This window comes from Clarias gariepinus, chromosome 8 (genome assembly GCF_024256425.1).
Source record: "Clarias gariepinus isolate MV-2021 ecotype Netherlands chromosome 8, CGAR_prim_01v2, whole genome shotgun sequence".
In the NCBI taxonomy this organism is placed as follows: domain Eukaryota; kingdom Metazoa; phylum Chordata; class Actinopteri; order Siluriformes; family Clariidae; genus Clarias; species Clarias gariepinus.
In genome coordinates this window covers 9970847-9990282 of record NC_071107.1, presented here as the reverse complement: position 1 = coordinate 9990282, position 19436 = coordinate 9970847, and the positions used below count along the sequence as shown (strand labels likewise).

The 19436-nt window shown below is 38.8% G+C and overlaps 3 protein-coding genes across 3 annotated transcripts; 1 reads left to right on the top strand and 2 right to left on the bottom strand.

The window, feature by feature from the left end:
- Positions 1 to 376: 376 nt before the first annotated feature.
- Positions 377 to 5753, bottom strand: prdx3 (peroxiredoxin 3). Its single transcript, XM_053501967.1, has 7 exons — positions 5629 to 5753; positions 3282 to 3369; positions 3056 to 3197; positions 1383 to 1518; positions 1112 to 1215; positions 689 to 854; positions 377 to 613 (listed from the first exon to the last, which is right to left on the bottom strand). Exons 1-7 carry the CDS (start codon positions 5662 to 5664, stop codon positions 563 to 565), a joined length of 723 nt encoding a protein of 240 aa, XP_053357942.1. The 5' UTR covers positions 5665 to 5753; the 3' UTR covers positions 377 to 562.
- Positions 5754 to 5772: 19 nt separating this feature from the next.
- sfxn4 (sideroflexin 4) lies at positions 5773 to 10341 on the top strand. The gene is made up of 14 exons (XM_053501966.1): positions 5773 to 5920; positions 6014 to 6079; positions 7147 to 7209; positions 7304 to 7330; positions 7909 to 7963; positions 8111 to 8136; positions 8239 to 8292; positions 8380 to 8442; positions 8612 to 8680; positions 8785 to 8875; positions 9012 to 9127; positions 9215 to 9300; positions 9813 to 9930; positions 10171 to 10341. The coding sequence occupies exons 1-14, from the start codon at positions 5882 to 5884 to the stop codon at positions 10246 to 10248; spliced, it is 951 nt and encodes a 316-aa protein (XP_053357941.1). The 5' UTR covers positions 5773 to 5881; the 3' UTR covers positions 10249 to 10341.
- Positions 10342 to 10566: 225 nt separating this feature from the next.
- dennd10 (DENN domain containing 10) lies at positions 10567 to 17027 on the bottom strand. Its single transcript, XM_053501965.1, has 9 exons — positions 16822 to 17027; positions 16535 to 16731; positions 14721 to 14800; positions 14479 to 14627; positions 14110 to 14221; positions 12664 to 12764; positions 11899 to 12006; positions 11674 to 11768; positions 10567 to 11595 (listed from the first exon to the last, which is right to left on the bottom strand). Exons 1-9 carry the CDS (start codon positions 16865 to 16867, stop codon positions 11428 to 11430), a joined length of 1056 nt encoding a protein of 351 aa, XP_053357940.1. The 5' UTR covers positions 16868 to 17027; the 3' UTR covers positions 10567 to 11427.
- Positions 17028 to 19436: the final 2409 nt, after the last annotated feature.

The following is a 19436-nucleotide window of genomic DNA, read 5'->3' as shown; positions in this document are numbered from 1 at the left end:
GGCCTTCCACTAGCGAAAAGTTTCGATCAGCTACTAGATATACACACATTGGGCTCGGTTGCTCGTACTGTATATTGAAAATGATTCACATGCTGGGGCAGATTTCTTGCATAATTTTAGTTCTCAGACGCAAGTTTGTATGCCACTGTATAAAGCTATGGGAAGCATTAAAAAAACCCTTATAAAGCAGAACATGCCAAAACCTTGAGGTGATTAGCCCACAGCAGAACGGTGCATCTTGGATAATTAAGCTAAGAACTGGTAGCTGAAGCTGAATGAGATCACTTGGCCTATATGGGTTACTTTAATGTCTCCTTACTAGAAAGTATAATAAAATATCACAAGAAACATTTTTTTGAAGAACTGTACTGACTCACCAACACCAGGCAGCGTCACTTTTTATTTGTAATCACAGCAACAACACTAAATGAGCTTGTGTTTTATACCGATCACTGAAATCAGTTTCTGTTGATGTATTCAGGTAGTGCAATTCAAAGTCAAGCTAAATAGTATCTGCTAAAGAGTATCTGTACACTCTTATCTAGTATCTAGTTACACTCTTTTAGTTGACTTTTTCAAAGTATTCCTTGGACCCCTCTGGAGTTGGCTTTATCTAAAATACAAAGAAACCATTTAGAAACAACACAAACACATTCGCATTTGAAATCTTTTTTGATCAGATATTTACCGTGGGTGATTTTGGAGTCCAGCTAGCCGGGCAAACCTCTCCATGGCTCTCCACAAACTGGAAAGCCTTAACGAGGCGCAGCGTCTCTTCGACGGAGCGGCCCACCGGAAGGTCGTTAATGCTCATGTGTTTGATGACGCCATTGGGGTCGATGATAAACAGCCCTCTACATGGGGACAAGATTCAGTTACTGGAAAAGAATTCTTACAGTTTTGTTTTTACACATTTGTATTTCTGCCTATGACTTCAGACGGGTTTTTTTTTTCCATATTTACAAGTACAAAGTAAAAAGACATTATGTATAGACGCACTGTATATTAAATAGCACAAAGAAAAGTGGCCAAATAATTCTCACCCCAACATAATTTATAATGACAATTTTCTAAATAATAATGGATTTATTTAACAAGGACGATAAAATACCTCAGTGCTATTCCAGGTTCCTCCAGTAGGACTCCGTAGTCCCTGGCGACCTTCTTGTTGAGATCAGCCAGCAAGGGGATGTGGATGTTTCCCAGCCCTCCATTCTGCAGTCAAACAACAAAGAGGTCAAGTTTCAATCAGAGGATTATAACATGGCTCAGCTATTTCCTTCTTGAAGCTGACTTTGACAAAAAAAAAAAAAAAAAACAGTATTTATATGAAAAGGGTATTATTCTCAAGTTTTAGTGTTGGAGTGGCTGAATATTTCTACCTTTCGAGATGTGTTGGTCCAGGCCAGGTGAGTGAAGTGGGAGTCCACGGACACACCCACCACCTCACAGTTAATATCATGGAATTCATTAGCCTTGTCACTGAATGCGATGATTTCCGTAGGGCAGACAAAAGTACTGCAAAAAAAAAACGAATAACACAAATAAATTGACTCTAGAACAGCACGGTTCTGCAGTGTAGTTTGCAATTATTTATTACACCACACCTCCTAATGCATCTTTAGTTTAATAGTAATAACTGAAACATGGGACTTGTGTGACACTCTTTCCGTGTTTTTAAAATATAAAAACTGCACCTAATTGTTGATCTGCGAGGGGATGCGTATTTAGCATTCACGTCATGTTTTTTGAAAAAAAAAAGGGCCTTGAATAAAATGACCTTTTATTAACTTAAAAAAAATGGGATTAAGTGAAACTGGTGAAGGAATGGCCGTTTATAGCTATGATAAAAATATAATATACAGTAATACGTTATATATTAAGGCAGCATGATGGCCTGGTGATTAGCACTCTAGTCTTGTGCCTCCAAGGTTCGAGTCCCGCCTCGTGTCTGTTTGCATGGAGTTTGCATGTTCTCCCTGTGCTTGGTGGGTTTCCTCCGGGTACTCCGATTTCCTCCCACAGTGCAAAGACATTTGGATTAGTCTAATTGGCGTTCCCAAATTGCCCGTAGTGTGTCACTGTGCGTGCGAGTGTTTGTGTGCCCTGCGATGGATTGGCACCCCGTCCAAGGTGTACCCCGCCTCCACGACACTGTATACATGATAAAGCATTATAGACGATGAGTGAGGAAGTGAGTGACTGAGTGAGTGAATTATAATGTGGGTGAAGTTGCAAACTTGTTTCGTGAACATTCTTCACTGTTAAATCTAACTATAAACCAATAAAACTTATGAATATTACGTAATATTCACTTACTGATATACATACATATCTACATTATATATATATATATATATAAGGAGGTGAAGAAAAGTGCCAGGTGTGTTGTGTAATAAAAGAGCATCAGCAAGAATGAAAAGGATGGTGTTCAAGACAGTGGTGAAACCAGCGATGCTCTGTGGCTTAGAGACAGTGGCACTGAATAAAAGACAGGAGGAGTTGGAGGTAGCAGAGCTGAAGATCAACAAGTTTATCAGAGGGATAACCCATGTTAGATCCTTTGGAGATAAAGTCAGAGAGGCCAGATTAGGGTGGTTTATATATTGGTAGAAGGATGCTGAGGTTGGAACTGCCGGGCAGGAGGTCTAAAGGAAGACCAAAGAAGAGATTTATGGATGCAGGGAGAGAGGACATGAAGTTAGTTGGTGTGAGAGAAGAGGATGCAGAGGTTAGGGTTAAATGGAGACGATGATTCGCTGGGGCGACCCCTGAAGGGGAATACCCGAAAGACAAAGAAGAGGATATACACACATACACAGTCAAGGCCAAAAATATTCATACCCCTCGGAAATTCTGACTTAAAGTTACTTTTATTCAACCAGCAAGTTTCCTCTTGATTAGAAATGACACAGGCGTCTCCCAGAAGATAATAAAACGATGTACAAAAGGTATCATTGTGGAAAAAATATTTCTCAGCTTTTTTTTACATTTTAATAAACAACAAACTATTTTACCAAATCAACAAGACTACTGGCATCATCAATTTACTTACAAATCGAGCGGGTAGAAAAACAGGACCAGGTATTTGCCCTTGTAGTTATCAAGGCTGATGTCTTTGAACTCTCCATTGTGGACAGCTGTACCCTTGAAGTGTGGAGCAGGCTGGGTAACCGCAGCAGCCCATTTAGCAGTACCTAGAGTTTTGAGTACATCATTTAGCAAATTTACTTACTTTATTGAAATTCATCTAAAATGTGTGTGCAAAAATATTAACATACTGATAGAGAAGCAGGCTCTCGATCCCCCAGCTCCGATCCCAGTTCCTGAGGTCCCAGTCCTCAGTGCACTCACTGCTGCTCTAGTTGCCTGTAGTTAATGATCAGGGATTGGATGAGCTTCCAAACAAACATGTTGGAGGGTTCAAAGTCACACGGCACTAAACCAAGATCGGCCTTTTTTTTCAAATCCAATTCAAATATATGCATTACATAAAGGTATTAAGTGACTGGTGATTAAGGTTAATTCTTAACCTCGACATGTCATCTAAGGACCCTCAACATTATATCAGCTTTATCTGCCTTTGCATTCAAGGGTGTTACTTTGGTTTTAGAAAGTGGGTGGGGTTTGGTACAATGACTTTGCACAGCGTCATCTTGTGTGAATAATTTCATATCCTGTCATGCAAGTATTCAAAAAGGTTATTTAAATAATATATAGTTAGTTTAACTATTTTGAATCAAATTATAAATAGGAAGAATAGAACAGGCACAAAACATATAGAATTAAAAGATTTTATTTCTGTACCTGAAGAAATTCTAGCATTATATTTGTGTGTGAATAAAACTGTTGAGCGGCTAACAATGTGTAACAGTTGAGTTATAAAAACCTCAGGTTTGGTAATCTATACGATACCTATGAAACACACTTTGTATTTGAACAGGTGAAAGTAAAGCAGATGACACATTGTAAAAAATACATTTTTCGATTACAATTTATTAAGAAATAATGTGTGTGACATATGTGGTCTCATCAACTCTAGCTCTAAAGAATTTCTCTGTGCATGTAAATTTTTAATTGCTTTAAGGAGATGTTTTTTAAATGTATTAAAAAACATTATAGGCTTAAAGTGAAGAAAATTTTAATCAGACTAAAAGACAGAAATAAATCTATAATGGTAATATTTCCATCCATCACCCATGATGACTGGCATTGTACATTGTATTTGTTTTTATTTTTACAACCATGGTAGGACCTTGGGTCAATATTTACATGTGCGTTCACGATGCCAATTAGCATAATCTGCATGTCTTTGGACAGTAAGAGAAAACCCACCAAGCACGGGGAAAATCAAGCATGCAAAATTTACGCACACAGACCTGAGGCGGAAATCGAACCCAGACCCTGGAGGAGCAAGGCGACAGTGCTGACCACTACGCCACTGTGCCCATATTAGTGATGGGTCGTTCATGAACGATTCGTTCTTTTTGAACATATCTTTAACGTGACTTAGAAGTACGAGTAGCCTCAGAAAGTGATTCGTTCAATTTCTACTGGGCGTGCATGTGCAAAACCTCCGTAGGTTATGTAAAAGAAACAGAATTGAGTGATTCTTTCTCAATGACTCTTCTACTCTGAGTCGTTCGTTCTTTTGTCACGTGACTCCCATAGACGCTATGCAGTGCAATAGATTCAAAAGAACGAACGACTCAGACTGGAAGATATAAGAGGTGAGCTACTTATTCTGTTTATTATAATATGCACTGTAATATTTTCATTACTGGAACTATAGCCAATTTGTATATGTAGACATTTTGGAGGTCTTTCTATTGAAAATGCAACATTTACAATAACCTGGAAAATGAAACATTTTCAATAGATCAAAATTTCTGATCAAAAGAACGAAATAAACTAAATGAGTAAAAAAAAAAAAGCTTCGTTCATTTTGATGAACGAGATTCAAAGAACCGAGTCACTAAAATGATTCAAACTTCCCATCACTAGCCCATATTCACTCAAACTAATTGTGATTTATGGGAGATTTTGGAAAACCATGCAAGATATAAACATTTTGTTTAAAATATAACAAGCTATCATAGAAAATGGGAAAACAAAATAAACTTGTTACAATTACCCCAAAACCTAACACAGGGTAAAGTCTCTGTTTTTTAAAGGATTTTCTCCTAGGGTGACATGACAGTTCCTAAAGTAAGGCTGAATCTGTATACATTAGATAAGTTCAGAAGTTTCCATAGCAACCCCTTCTGAATAAAAAACATTATAATGAAATTTGATCAGCATGCCTTGTTGAATTATTTCCCAAAAGTAAGGATATGACGCAACAAAACTATGGTGCTTAACAAAGCCCTGTCTCTAATGACTTAATGAATACAGCAGGTGATCCTGGGGTTAGTAATAATAACTGAGTGCGCCACTGAAACACCGCGCGCGCTGCTGCTGCTGCAGGGAAAGGAAGGTTAAACTACAACTGCGCTTTCCTTAACGGTTTCCTCAACCTGCAGTAATATTAACTTAATAATGAAATACATATAAACTGCTAATGGTTCGAGTGCCGATATTGTACGTTGTCCAAACAGGCGTTTTTGTTTTAATGCGCTCAAAACTCACAGAAGTCCGAAGGAGTCTTGCAATGGTGGCCGCCATCTTCAAACGTGCTGTAATTTTGAGCGTCAAGCGCGCGCAGTGACTGCGCAGTTTTTGCGGGCCTGCGTCGTGTCACGTGACCTACCCGGAAGTCTTCCGCGCGCTCTAAACGAACGTAGGTAGACATGCGTTGCCTGCGTGACCTCCGTCACTGTTTTATGGTTCAAAATATTCAGGTTTTTATACTGGATGCATTTACCACGTTGTAATCACTTCAATGGATCCCAATTTGGAATACTGGCATACCAACGGGCAGGTGATTTACCCGTGCGATGTGGATTTGTTATCATTTTAATATGATTATTTTGTAATATATCAATGACATCATACTTCATGAAATGTTCTGCAGTCTTTCCTAAGCAGACTTCACATCTGGTTGAATGTTCTTGACCCCAGCTCTATCCTGTCCTCTGATGTGAGTACCCAGATCCTCTCTGTGTCATCAGTTATCAGTCTGTTTCTTGCATTATTAAGTAATAATTAAAAGGCCTAACTGTAGAATTCATTTAGAGATTTATTTTTTTAAACATAACATCAGACAAGTAGCCTATAGAATTTTTTTTTTTTATTCCAGCCTTCATGCATGACAATATGAAAATTGCAGGTAGAGTACAAAATGATGAATATTCATGATTGTATAGAAAGTGTGCGTGCAGATTTCTAAATCTCTTTTATAGATAATTAAGGAAGTGATTCCCTGGGCAACTGTAGGTAATTAAGACGCTGCTATTATCTTAAGCGAATAATCTGCACAGTAACATACACTGATAGATTCTTCACCCTCCAAAAAAGTGATTAACACAATTCCCCAAGACATGTCACGAGGGATGAGATGATTTGCAATACAACGCAGTACAGCATGCTAAAATTAATACACTCCAGTAAGTAGTTACCACTGGTGAAGACTGTCGCCCTACACCTCGATGATCCGGGTTCGATTCCCGCCTCCGGATCTGTATGCATGCATGGGGCTTGCATGTTCTACCCGTGCTTGGTGGCTTTCCTCTGGGTAGTCCGGTTTCCTCCCACAGTCAAAGACATGTTGATTAGCACCAAATTTACCATTCCAATTGCCCTGCCTGTCCAGGGTGTATGCGCCTTGTGTCTGGGATAGGCACCACGCCCCCCTGAGACCCAGTATACAGGTCAAAGCGTTATAGATGGAGAGTGAGTAAGTACACTGAAGAGTGTATAGCACAAAATACAAGTAAACAGTTTAAATGTAATGTAGATGAACTTGATAAAATGACTGTCATATTAAAAGCATGTAAAAATATATCCTTGCATCCAGAAGATGTCATTGTCTTGTAAGATGCAGGTGCATTCAGTTTTAGATGAGACATATCCCAATTATTGAAAATCATCATGTTATATTAAGCATTACTTCCTTCTATATGTACAGTAAGAGGCTGATTAAACATAAGTCATTTTTGTGTAATATAGTTTACAGAACGCAAAATTATAACGTTCTTTTGCTTTTAGGTTGAAATTGAAAATGCTCGTTCTCTGGTCAGAAGGGAAGGGAATCAGCTGAAGAATGAAGAGGTATGAATCGCTTTTTAGTATGAGAATAAAAGAATATTGTTCTACTCGTATTCTTGTTTATTTCACCATTTTTTTTTGTTTGTTTGTTTTCTAGGTCCCCAAAGCATGGAGACTTTCTCTTGTAAGCTGCTATCCTTTTCCTATTCTATTCCTATCCATAATATAATGTATTTGAGCCTGTCAGAGTTATTCTGTTATAAAAGTCATGTATGAGGGGGCGTTCAAATCAAACTGAGATTTTTGATCCAGCATTTCAGAGTGCTTGGATACCATAAAGGTGGAAAGGTTTCTCGGTACACAGGAGCCATGATCGGACTGTCTGCTTACCGTCCAAAACACTTACCTCCCAGGAATTCCATTGACGTCACAAATATGTGGAAATGCCACAGGGCCAGGTCAAGACTATATAAGGGTGTGTTTATATAAGTTTTTATAGGAATGACTGCAGTGGCCGGGATTGTGATTTACGGATGTAGGGCCTCCTTTAAAACTTATTGCACTATTCAAGTCTCATATCTGTACTGCACTTGAAGTCTTCTGCTAATCTTAATCGAATTTATGCCATCATTCACAAGTTCATCATAAGTCCCGGTTAGACTTGAACGTCCTTCGTAGGCTAAGGAATACGTAATAGCCATCCATAATGACAGAATTACCATTCATGCATTTGAAAAAGTAACTGTATGTTGTCCTGTTTAGTCGTCTGTGCATGCTGATACGGGAGAGCCGATTTCTGCTGCGTTTCGATCACAAGGTAACAATCGCTCCCAGCTGATATCAATACTTTGCTCTGTAAAGGCCCAAAAGTGAAGAATTTTCAATTTGTTTTATTCTCAACACTTTCTTGTACTTCCCTGAATCGCTGTGATGAACTCATTGTTTCGAATACTTCGATTCTCAGCCTTTCTGCCTGTATCAGCCCCTTTGGTGAGTAATGGTACTCGGTACTCGGAACAAATACAAACTTGTTCAAGATCATGGAAGTATAATATTAAAGGATCAGATCATGGTTTCTATTTTGTCCAATAGGTCATAGCAAGTTTTGTGCCACATAAAGGAGTGACACCGGCCCTGTTTTGGCAGGTAAAGCTGTTTAAATACTTATTACTGTATTTGGAAACGTAATACTCTGTTTATGACCGAGAGCGTCCTCAAACCTTGTGTTTGCAGTTCATGCTTCAGAGCTACTGTGCAGGTTTCAATCAAGCCAACAGAAATGTATCAGCCACACCGGTAATTAAGAATGTTTTTTTTTTTTCTGCATCCACCTGCAGTTAAACATAACTGTTATCAATAATAATAATGATATCCTTTAAATTTTTTCAGGTTTTCTAATAGAAATGTCTCATTCGGTCCGAACATATAGAGCAAAATGTAATAAGTTTTTTTTTTTTCTATTAAGGAGAACAAGCTCTCACTAAAACAGGCTCTTCTAATTACTGGAACAGTGGCATATGCAACATTTGCAGGGGTGAGACTGTCTTTATTTAGTACATTTTTTTGTAGACATTTTACAAAATAACCTGTTTAAAATTTCTAAACCTGCTTTTTTTTTTTTTTTTTTTTTTTTTTAAGGCCCTTCCTCAAATTATAATCCAGCGTTCGGGGGTCAGGAGTATTTCAGCTCAGGTCTTCTGTAGGTCAGTTCTGCCTGTTCCTCTGTCAGGTCGGTGAAGCATTATAATTATTATTATAATTAGAGTTATGTTGAAGACATAATATTCAGTTGTAATATGTGGACATTCAGCTTAAACGTTGCTGTAGTTATTATAGTAAAATGATCAGTTTTTTTTCCTTTCCAGCTTGCTTGGCTGCCTTTAGCGTCTTCGTCGTGAGAAGTGAGGAATCTGAAAATGGAATAAAAGTCTTTGACGCCAACGGAAACGCGGTTGGCGTCTCTAAGGAAGCCGGATTCAAGGTAGGAATATCGTAGTCAAAAACGACCTGTGTTTTAGCTTCTCACTGAAAATCCTTTGCTGTTATTTAACCCTTTTCTCCGTCTCAGGCTGTAAAAGAGACGGCCATATCTCGAGCAGCTCTTTTCGGTACCACTGCAGTTGTTCCGAATCTGTTAGTCCTCCTTCTCAGAAGGTAATCAAGTAATTATCAGTACGCTTTAATGTCACCAAAAACACTTCAGGACCAAAAGGTTTGTGGACACCTAACCATCATGCTCATGGGTATTTTTCTTTTTTTTTAACCATACCGTATAAGATTAAGTCCCCTTTGCTGTCATAATAACTGGAACTGTCCTGGAAAGGCTTTGCACTACAGCTTTGGCCACATTACTGCGGTCAGATGCTGGTGTCGGGTGAGGAGGCCTGGCTTGTAGTTCCTGTTTACAATTCATCCTAATGAGTGTACAAGGGTTGAGATCAGGGCTCTGTGCATTCCACTCGGGTTTTCCACTGGAATATATTTGGGTCCATTAGTTCCACTAAAGGGAAATTGTTAGGCTACAGCATGCAAATACATTCTCGACTATTGTGTGCTTCCAATTTTCCAAAAGTACACTGGTCAGGTATCCACAAACCTTTGGCCATGTCTCTCTGTTTTGGATGAATCTGAACGAATTCATGTTTTGTTTTGTTTTTTGTTCTCAGAGCAAAGTTTGCCCAAAGAAACCTAATGCTGCTTGCTCCTATTAGACACATCAGCACTGCCCTTGTCCTTGGCTTGATGATCCCTGTGTCCTTCAGTCTGTTTCCACAACTTGGCACGGTAATGCATATCATGCAGTCATGAAAGTAGATTTATGTCATAGTTTTATACCAAAGTCTGCCTTCTACAGTACTAGAGGTGTGCACACCTCTAAAAGTAGACTTTTAAATCCTTTTCCTTCTCGTTACGTTTGCATTCTAATATACATATCTTCATTGTACTTTAGAATTTTATAATAGCAATAAATAGTTTGGCTTTCTGCTTAAGGCCACTAATTTCACCTGGTTTCTGTTTTTTTAGATTAAAAAGGAGCATGTAGAAAAGGAGCTACGAAGCGTAACCCAAGATGAGGAGCTGTTTTACCACAGAGGACTTTAACCTTTACCTTCACCTAGCTTCTTAAAGAGCTCTTACTAGAAAACTGGTCTGAAAAAGATGAAAGGCACCTCCACTCCATATTTAGTTATTAATTTTTTAAAAAGTAAGGAACTTTATGATTAAGACAGGATACGGTGGAATTATTAAGCTGAAACATGATGGTTGAGTATGGTCTAGGACTGAAGCCTGCACTTTTCTCAGCACTGCAGATGGACTGTAATTACTAAAGCCACACGTTTCTTCTATACTCATACTCACAATAATATCATACCTACTGTATACACATACATTTAATAAAAGGAAATAGCATTTGGCGAATAGAACAGATTCATGTTTTTATTTAATTGATTTTAAGGCAGAGTGGATTAAACACTAACATATTGCTACTTTTAAATCATTGTTAATTTCACATTGAAATCTGTTAGAGAATTTTGCACAAAGCAGAATTGTTCATATCATTAGAAAACAGGCATATATAATTGTGACAAAGGACAACAGCATTATATAAGAAAATGTGCATGTAAAAAATATAGTGCATATGGAACATTTTTGGCACAAGCACCTCTTTAGGCAGATGATGAATAAGTAACTAAAAATAGGCAAAAACAAATTATAAGACGACTGACCGAGTCAAGATGGCAAGAAATGCATGGACCCTGATGAGTACGCTGTACGAAACTCATTTGTGTTTTTCCTATGTGGTTCTGGTACATTTTTAAAACACAGACAAACACTGTAAAAACACTCTAAATCACAGGCAAGATAGTGTTCTGTAGTTCAATATTAATAATTATTATATTAATTCTGCCATAAGAATCATTAGATAACTTTGTAAAACTATTTAAATGATGTTCTACCATGAAATACGAGTTCCAAGTGTCACCTTAAAAATGTTTACGAATGTAAAAGTACATTATCCATCCATATAAGTACTGTAATTGTAAATGCTTCCTAAAAAGGACTTTCCTGGAAAAAGCACGATTAGCTAATAAGTAATATACATTATCATAGTCTTGGTCACTGAATGTCTCTAGAACGGTATAAAATCTCTAATAAACTCTTTTTGTAAATTCATCTTAGTAAATGAATGCATTTACAGTACAAAATCATGTGATCACATAGTGATTTCTTTTTTTAAAGCTACTCTAGGTCACATGGGTTTAAAAGGAACTTGGTTTATTAGATCTTTAGAAGCTGCTCAGCTGCGGCTAAATGGAAGAGGAAGTTCTCGGTTGCAGGAGGAAGGTGACGTCGCTTCAGTGTGTCAAGCGTCAGCTTGGCGTCGTCCGCGTCCTCAGCGAGGGACACCAAGTTACTAAGGATCTCCTTAGTCTTTACAGAGATATCCTAATTAAAGAAAAGACAAGACTTTTAATATTGAACAGCAGGATCCTTGGAGATTCCTTGGCGTCCAGATCAGTTTACCTTGATAACTTGAGCATCTGTGCGATCGGTGTCCTCCGCCGACTGAACGATCAAGTGGCCGATCTCCTTGTGCAGTTTTCCCATAGCCATGGCCTCTGCAAAAAGCTAATTATTTAGAATTTCTAACAAAGCTGAAGCAAAGTGGACATTATGTTCTAATCTACACCCATTATTCCACATCTGGATGAACAAAACAGCGTGTAGATGTCATGAGTGGCGTTTTACCTTTCGCGTGTTGAGCAATCGTGATCTCGTTGTCTGGAAGATTCACGAAAACATCGAAGAGATCCGATCTGTTGATAACTTCGGGATCCACAAAGCCTGCAACGTACCCTGAGCACGCAGAAAGGAAGGGAAATGAAGCAAAGAGATGAATAAGCCTATTACATACAAATCACCTTTGACATACTTAATTTATAACATGTATTATTGTAGAGTCCCATCTTTTGGGCTGAAAAGTAAAATTGGAACGCAACCTCATCAGAGGCTTCCCAATATCATATAAAGCATGGGTTCTACAAAGCTTCACAAAAAGTGAAAAAGCATGTATCGGTCTGAAAAGGTTTACTAAGCCATTTCTAAAGCTTTGAGACTCCTGGAAACCATGGGTAGAGTCATTCCCCTTAAAGATGAAATAATTATTTAAAAACTTCATTTTGTATTTCCTCTAATATTAACATTTGTTTAATGATCTCAATCATTTGAGTGCGACAAATATACACCATTAAAAAAAATATACACACACACACACACAAAAAAAAAAAAAAACATCATCACTTGAACATTTTTGTGTCCGCTCCATTAATAGACCAGTGGAGCTTTATTTAATTTAGTTCTACTTTGTATTTAATTCAATTTATTATTTATTTAAGGATTTGTTTGAGTGAGGACAGGACAAGACAGTAGACATGACGAGCACATGATTGACAAGCTCAAGTTGTTTGAGTATACCAGCTTTGATTTCTGTGAATGATGTCCCTTCATCCTTACCTATACATGATCTGAGGTTGTCCAACTCTCTGTCCTCCAGATGAACATAAGGGTGAAGAACAGACCAGTCTTTCCTATGCCACGTCAGAGCTGGAAGTACCCTGGAGGTAAAAGCAAAAACATAAATCTGTTCGTCAGTAAGGGAAGAAATCTCACTGTTTTTTTTCCCCCTTTTACAATTACAAAAATGACATAATGGGAGGCTGCATGTCTAATACTGCATTTTCTATGTTATTAAAAACAACTGATTCTCAGAGATTTGACTATAAATATCTTCTGTATTCCGCATTATACATATTGTCTGGCCAATAAATAAATAAAAACAATTGCACACATTGATTTCATTTAATCAGCTCTAACTTTGTGTGTTAGCTCTCCATTGCTATATTTTTAGTTACTTAGTTTTAGTTATCCTCTAATAAGTACATGACTTTTAAAGAATCCTGAATCTGTTGTAATGAGACATTTCTTTTTTTTTTTTAAACTTGTATATGGAAAACCCAAATTTCATGTCACTGTCTATTACACACCCATTTAACCTGCACATCAGCGAGTAATATGAAGAATGGGATATTGCTGTAAGTTTTTTCCAAAAAAAATAATATATATATATATATATATATATATATATATATATATATTACATACACACACTCAGCAAAAAAAAACAGGACTGTGTATTTCAACAATAATGTTGTAAAAATACAAATAACTTTACAAATAACACAGTTCTAAAAACGCAGGACACTAAAGAGACTTGTCTACCGACTGTGAAAAACACCCAAAGAAAGATGCCCAGGGTCCCTGCTCATCTGCGTGAACGTGCATTAGGCATGCAGCAGGGAGGCATGAGGACTGCTGATGTTTCTAGGGCAATAAATTGCCATGTCCGCACTGTGAGACGCCTAAGACAGCGCTACAGGGAGACAGGAAGGACAGCTGATCATCCTCGCAGTGGAAGACCACGTGTAACAACACCTGGATCGGTACATCCGAATATTACACCTGCGTGACAGGTACAGGATGGCCACAACAACTGCCCGAGTCACACCAGGAACACACAATCCCTCCATCAGTGCTCAGACTGTACGCAATAGGCAGTCCATGAGGAGGAGATGCACTGCAGTACTTCAAGCAGCTGGTGGCCACACCAGATACTGACTGGTACTTTTGATTTTGAGCCTCCCTTCATTCAGGGACACATTGTGAAACATTTTTAGTTTATGTCTTATGGTGTTGACTTTTTTAGTGTTCATACAAATATTTACACATTAAGTTTACTGAAAGTAAAAAGAGTTGAAAGTCAGAGTTTCTTTTTTTGCTGAGTGTATATATCCACAAACATCATCCACTTCGAGTATGGGCTATGTGAGAAACGGTGCATGTGCGAGATGAAGCAATTAAACTGTGAGTCTTTAAAGTAGCACCGTCATCATCAGTGAGCACCTGGTGAACTCTAGCAGAGCCTCGACTCGAGGATGGTAGACCACTATCCTTTTCTTCAGCATCAATGCCGTGTACAGGATGATGGTCTCCATTCCAAACTGAGACACCACATCTAAATAAAATTAAATAACAAAAAAAGATCACTTCTCTGACTTAAAAAAAACTAATCTAACATTATCACAATGATCATAAAAATAAATCATTGTGTAGTGACAAATTTATCTACAGGTCTGCAAATATAATTGTTCTACATTAAGGCTGACACGGAATACACAATGCAGCTAATAACAATAATAACATTATACAGTACACATTATGTATTCAACAAATCCCAGATTCCGGTCTGAGAGAGATGTGCTCATATTTTACCTTTAATGGATCCGGCCAGATAGGCTTTTCTAACATCATAGTCCCTGATGAGGAAGGATCCGTTCTCGTCGCTTTGACAGATGCCCTTTGTTAGGACAGCAATGTAGCCTTCCATCATCTTCACTGGACTTCCATGCTTCATATACATCCTGATGAATGTATATGTTTCGACAAATGTTCATGATAAAGGAGTATGTGAGATAGAGGATTAGAAAACAATCTAATCAAAACGTACACCTTACCTACACAGAACCCGACTGAATGCAGCGTACTTTTCAGGGTTGAAATCTTTTGCTGTAATAACTATAGAGAAATGTGTAACCTATGACAGAAAAAATAAACCACGTTTTTAAAAAAAAGTTGCAATATCCAGTACATCAGTATATATAATTTACAGCACAATGAAAATGTAACAGCTTCTTTCTGACATCTTTAACCAAACTGCAGCATTTTGAACCCTAATATCCACCCATAAATGCATTGCCAAACTTTATTTATTAATAACAGAGATACTGATTACTGGATTTCCCCTCAATCAAACCCTAGAACCTAGTTACTACACAGTCACTTATAATGTCTAATATTATAAAGTCTAAATCAGCAGTCCAACAACTTAACCACTGAGCTACCGCTGGCTTTCCGTCTCTGTGTGCATGTTCTCCCTGTGCTTGGTGGGTTTCCTCCTGCAGTCCAAAGACATGTAGTGTGTGAATAAGAGTGTGTGTTTATGTGTGTCTACCCTGCAATGGATTTTCACCCTGTCCAGGGTGTCCTCCGCCTTGTGCCCTAAGCCTCCTGGGATAGGCTCCAGGCCCCCGCAACCCTGAATACAGGATCAGCTGTTGAAGGTCAGTCTTGCAAGAACAGTATTGTCAATTTCATATGGAAAACCTGGTCAAGCATAAAGACCATCCCAGGAAAGCAAGACCAAAACTTTCCTCTGCTACAGAGGTAAAGTACATTTAAAATTAACAGCCTCAAAATTCACTAATTAACAGCACCTCAGATTAGAGCCGTTATAAAGCCTTCACAGAGTTCAAGTAGCAGACACCTCAATATCAACTGTTCAAATTAGATTATTGCATATTTAGGATGAATTTAGCATTGACTTACAGTGTAGAAAGAATGAAAAATTAGAAACGACCATGAAATTAGAAAAAGTGTTCAAACATTTGACAGGTTGTGCATGTAGAAAGAGAGAGAATTTTCTTGTCTAAATGTTTCAAATTAAAAATTTTTGCATTACGAACTATAAAGCCAAACAAGCTATAAGAACTATAAGAACCGAATCAAGCCGAAAGCCAGCTAAGTTGTCCAGTGACCATGTGAAACTTGTTTGCGTCAGTGGAAAGGCATTTCTTTTCACATTTCGTGCAAGATTTAGTGAAGACATAGCACCATTTATCAAGCATGGCAGCAAGAGAAAATCGAAGCTCACAGTTAAGTGAGGTTTAATGTCTATTTTTTTTATATTTTACTGCATTCACACATCTTTCCTAAATGTTTTAATTCTTTTTATATGCAAAAATAAAATTATAGTGATGGAAACTGGTAATATTGAAAATATTTTTGGGTGGCTGAAGCAGAATATTTTCATTTACTGTATATTATTTCCTTTGAGAAAATGCATTTCGTATGCAATACGAAATTCTGCCTAAAGAACCTCCAGGACGGATTCAATTCACATCATCCATACTGCTTTATCCTATATACGGTGTCGCAGGGGGTTTAGTGTAAGGGCACGGGGTGGGGTACACCCTGGACAGGGTGCCAATCCATCGCATGACACACAAACACACACACACACACACACACACTACGGGCAATTTGGGAACGCCAATAATCCTAATCTGCACGTCTTTGGACTGTGGGAAGAAACTGGATAACCCGGAGGAAACCCACTTATTACAGTCCCAAATTTTTATTGCATGCACACGTGCCAATCTTAGAGGTATAAAAAATAATAAATGGATTACATCTAAACTTTGATCACTCTACTGCAGTTGTTTGGAACGAATATATTAACGTGTGTGTGTGTGTGTGTGCGTGCGTGCACCTTGCTGAGGGCGGTGGGCTCGTGCACCTCGGTGGCGGTGACGTAATACCAACTCCGGCGGTACTGACCGAACACGAACGCGTGCAGCTCCACGGGGTCACGCGACAAACAGCACTTCCGCATTAGGAGCTCGCGCATCTCGGCGCTGACCCCTGGGAAACACCAGACCCACAGCGTATCCGCGTTCACGTCCCTCTCTGAGACAGAGACACAGAGAGAGAGAGAAAGAGAGAGAGCTGTAACGAAAACATTTGAAACAAGCTTGTGTTTTGATAGACTGCTCTTACCGATCAACCCGACGCTCAACATCAGCTGAGTCTCACACACTGCCATGTCTCCCAAAAAAAAGTTATTAAAAAAGCACACTTTAATTAACTACTTAATTAATTAACTCACTAATCACCCATGGTCAAATCAAAATTCACTGCATATCAAGTCAACATAAAAACCCACAGTCGGTACCAACATAGAGGAATGAAACGACAAGGGGAATCTCAAATACATCCCTATTTTAGATAAAGTGCACTAGATAGGTAGGCTGTATAAGCAATTCTATCACACCCTATCTAGTGCACTTGCATAGTTTTGACAGGTATCCAGCAGAAGAGCGGACCAACAACTTCTTCTGTGTTTAATCATCCTAACGGCTCGTGTTGCGCCGATGCTCCCCCTAGTGGCTTGGCGGTGGTGGTGGTGGTGGTGTAACGAATCCATCCATTCTGTCTCAGGTATTATCTTCAAGATTCCAGCTCTTTCTCTCCTCTGCTAACGTTTACCCTGAGTACTTAATCAGTCAAGCTAGGCTTTGGTGGCTCTGTAATAGGTTCCTCGCCTGCCATGCATGTGGAAATGTGTTTAATTCCGACCCAATATCCAAACCCCAGCTACAGGATGAGGAGCCGGCCCCAAGCCAGGAAAAAATGGCTGGGTTGCGTCTGAAAAGGCATCCAGCATAAAACCTGTTCCAAAAGACCAACAACAACCTAATCAGTCAAGTTATGTACGCTTTCAATTCATAAGGACAATATATTTAATTTCACATACATAGGGTTCAGTGGTTAAGGTGTTGGACTGCTAATCAAAAGGTCCCAGTTTCAAACACCAGCACCACTAACTCACCACTGTTGCGCCTTGAACAAGGCCCTTAACCCTCAACTGCTTAGATGTATAATGAGGTAAAATGTTAGTTGCCCTGGATAAAGGTGACTGCCAAATGCCATAAATGTAAATGTACTAAGCAATGTATGAATTATGATTAGAAACACCTTCCCAGGAAATAGTGGAGGTGACCCCTGGGTAAAGAGGTCCTGAATTGAAACTGCTGCATCTCTAAAGCTTGTGGAAAGACTGCATTTACACAGAACCCGGCATTTTATGCACGTGATGTGAAACAGTGGTGGTGTGACGTACAGTGGTGTGAAAAACTATTTGCCCCCTTCCTGATTTCTTATTCTTTTGCATGTTTGTCACAGTTTTATGTTTCTGATCATCAAACACATTTAACTATTAGTCAAAGATAACACAAGTAAACACAAAATGCAGTTTTTAAATGATGGTTTTTATTATTTAGGAAGAAAAAAAATCCAAACCTTCATGTGTGAAATGCCCTGTGTGAAAAAGTAATTGCCCCCTGAACCTAATAACTGGTTGGGCCACCCTTAGCAGCAATAACTGCAATCAAGCGTTTGCGATAACTTGCAACGAGTCTTTTACAGCGCTCTGGAGGAATTTTGGCCCACTCATCTTTGCAGAATTGTTGTAATTCAGCTTTATTTGAGTGTTTTCAAGCATGAATCGCCTTTTTAAGGTCATGCCACAACATCTCAATAGGATTCAGGTCAGGACTTTGACTAGGCCACTCCAAAGTCGTCATTTTGTTTTTCTTCAGCCATTCAGAGGGGGATTTGCTGGTGTGTTTTGGGTCATTGTCCTGCTGCAGCACCCAAGATCGCTTCAGCTTGAGTTGACGAACAGATGGCCGGACATTCTCCTTCAGGATTTTTTGGTAGACAGTAGAATTCATGGTTCCATCTATCACAGCAAGCCTTCCAGGTCCTGAAGCAGCAAAACAATCCCAGACCATCACATTACCACCACCATATTTTACTGTTGGTATGATGTTCTTTTTCTGAAATGCTGTGTTACTTTTACGCCAGATGTAACGGGACACGCACCTTCCAAAAAGTTCAACTTTTGTCTCGTCGGTCCACAAGGTATTTTCCCAAAAGTCTTGGCAATCATTGAGATGTTTTTTAGCAAAATTGAGACAAGCCTTAATGTTCTTTTTGCTTAAAAGTGGTTTGCGCCTTGGAAATCTGCCATGGAGGCCGTTTTTGCCCAGTCTCTTTCTTATGGTGGAGTCGTGAACACTGACCTTAATTGAGGCAAGTGAAGCCTGCAGTTCTTCAGATGTTGTCCTGGGGTCTTTTGTGGCCTCTCGGATGAGTTGTCTCTGCGCACTTGGGGTAATTTTGGTCGGCCGGCCACTCCTGGGAAGGTTCACCACTGTTCCATGTTTTTGCCATTTGTGGATAATGGCTCTCACTGTGGTTCGCTGGAGTCCCGAAGCTTTAAAAATGGCTTTATAACCTTTACCAGACTGATAAATCTCAATTACTTTTGTTCTCATTTGTTCCTGAATTTCTTTGAATCTTGGCATGACGTCTAGCTTTTGAGGTGCTTTTGGTCTACTTCTCTGTGTCAGGTAGCTCCTATTTAAGTGATTTCTTGATTGAAACAGGTGTGGCAGTAATCAGGCCTGGGGGTGACTACAGAAATTGAACTCAGGTGTGATAAACCACAGTTAAGTAATTTTTTAACAAGGGGGGGCAATCACTTTTTCACACAGGGCCATGTAGATTTGGAGGTTTTTTTTCTCCCTTAATAACGTAAACCTTCATTT

Bases quoted from the DNA above. Each gene is read 5' to 3' on its own strand.
- prdx3 (XM_053501967.1), bottom strand. From the start codon at position 5,664: ATGGCGGCCACCATTGCAAGACTCCTTCGGACTTCT. The intron at 855-1,111 runs GTATTTTATCGT...GTCCCCATGTAG, and splicing joins GAACCTGGAATAGCACTGAG to AGGGCTGTTTATCATCGACC. The intron at 614-688 runs GTAAATATCTGA...TTTGTATTTTAG, and splicing joins GGACTCCAAAATCACCCACG to ATAAAGCCAACTCCAGAGGG.
- sfxn4 (XM_053501966.1), top strand. From the start codon at position 5,882: ATGGATCCCAATTTGGAATACTGGCATACCAACGGGCAG. The intron at 7,331-7,908 runs GTAAGCTGCTAT...TGTCCTGTTTAG, and splicing joins AAGCATGGAGACTTTCTCTT to TCGTCTGTGCATGCTGATAC. The intron at 9,931-10,170 runs GTAATGCATATC...CTGTTTTTTTAG, and splicing joins TGTTTCCACAACTTGGCACG to ATTAAAAAGGAGCATGTAGA.
- dennd10 (XM_053501965.1), bottom strand. From the start codon at position 16,867: ATGGCAGTGTGTGAGACTCAGCTGATGTTGAGCGTCGGGTTGATCG. The intron at 14,801-16,534 runs GTGCACGCACGC...TTTCTGTCATAG, and splicing joins AGCCCACCGCCCTCAGCAAG to GTTACACATTTCTCTATAGT. The intron at 14,628-14,720 runs GTAAGGTGTACG...TACATTCATCAG, and splicing joins TTCAGTCGGGTTCTGTGTAG to GATGTATATGAAGCATGGAA.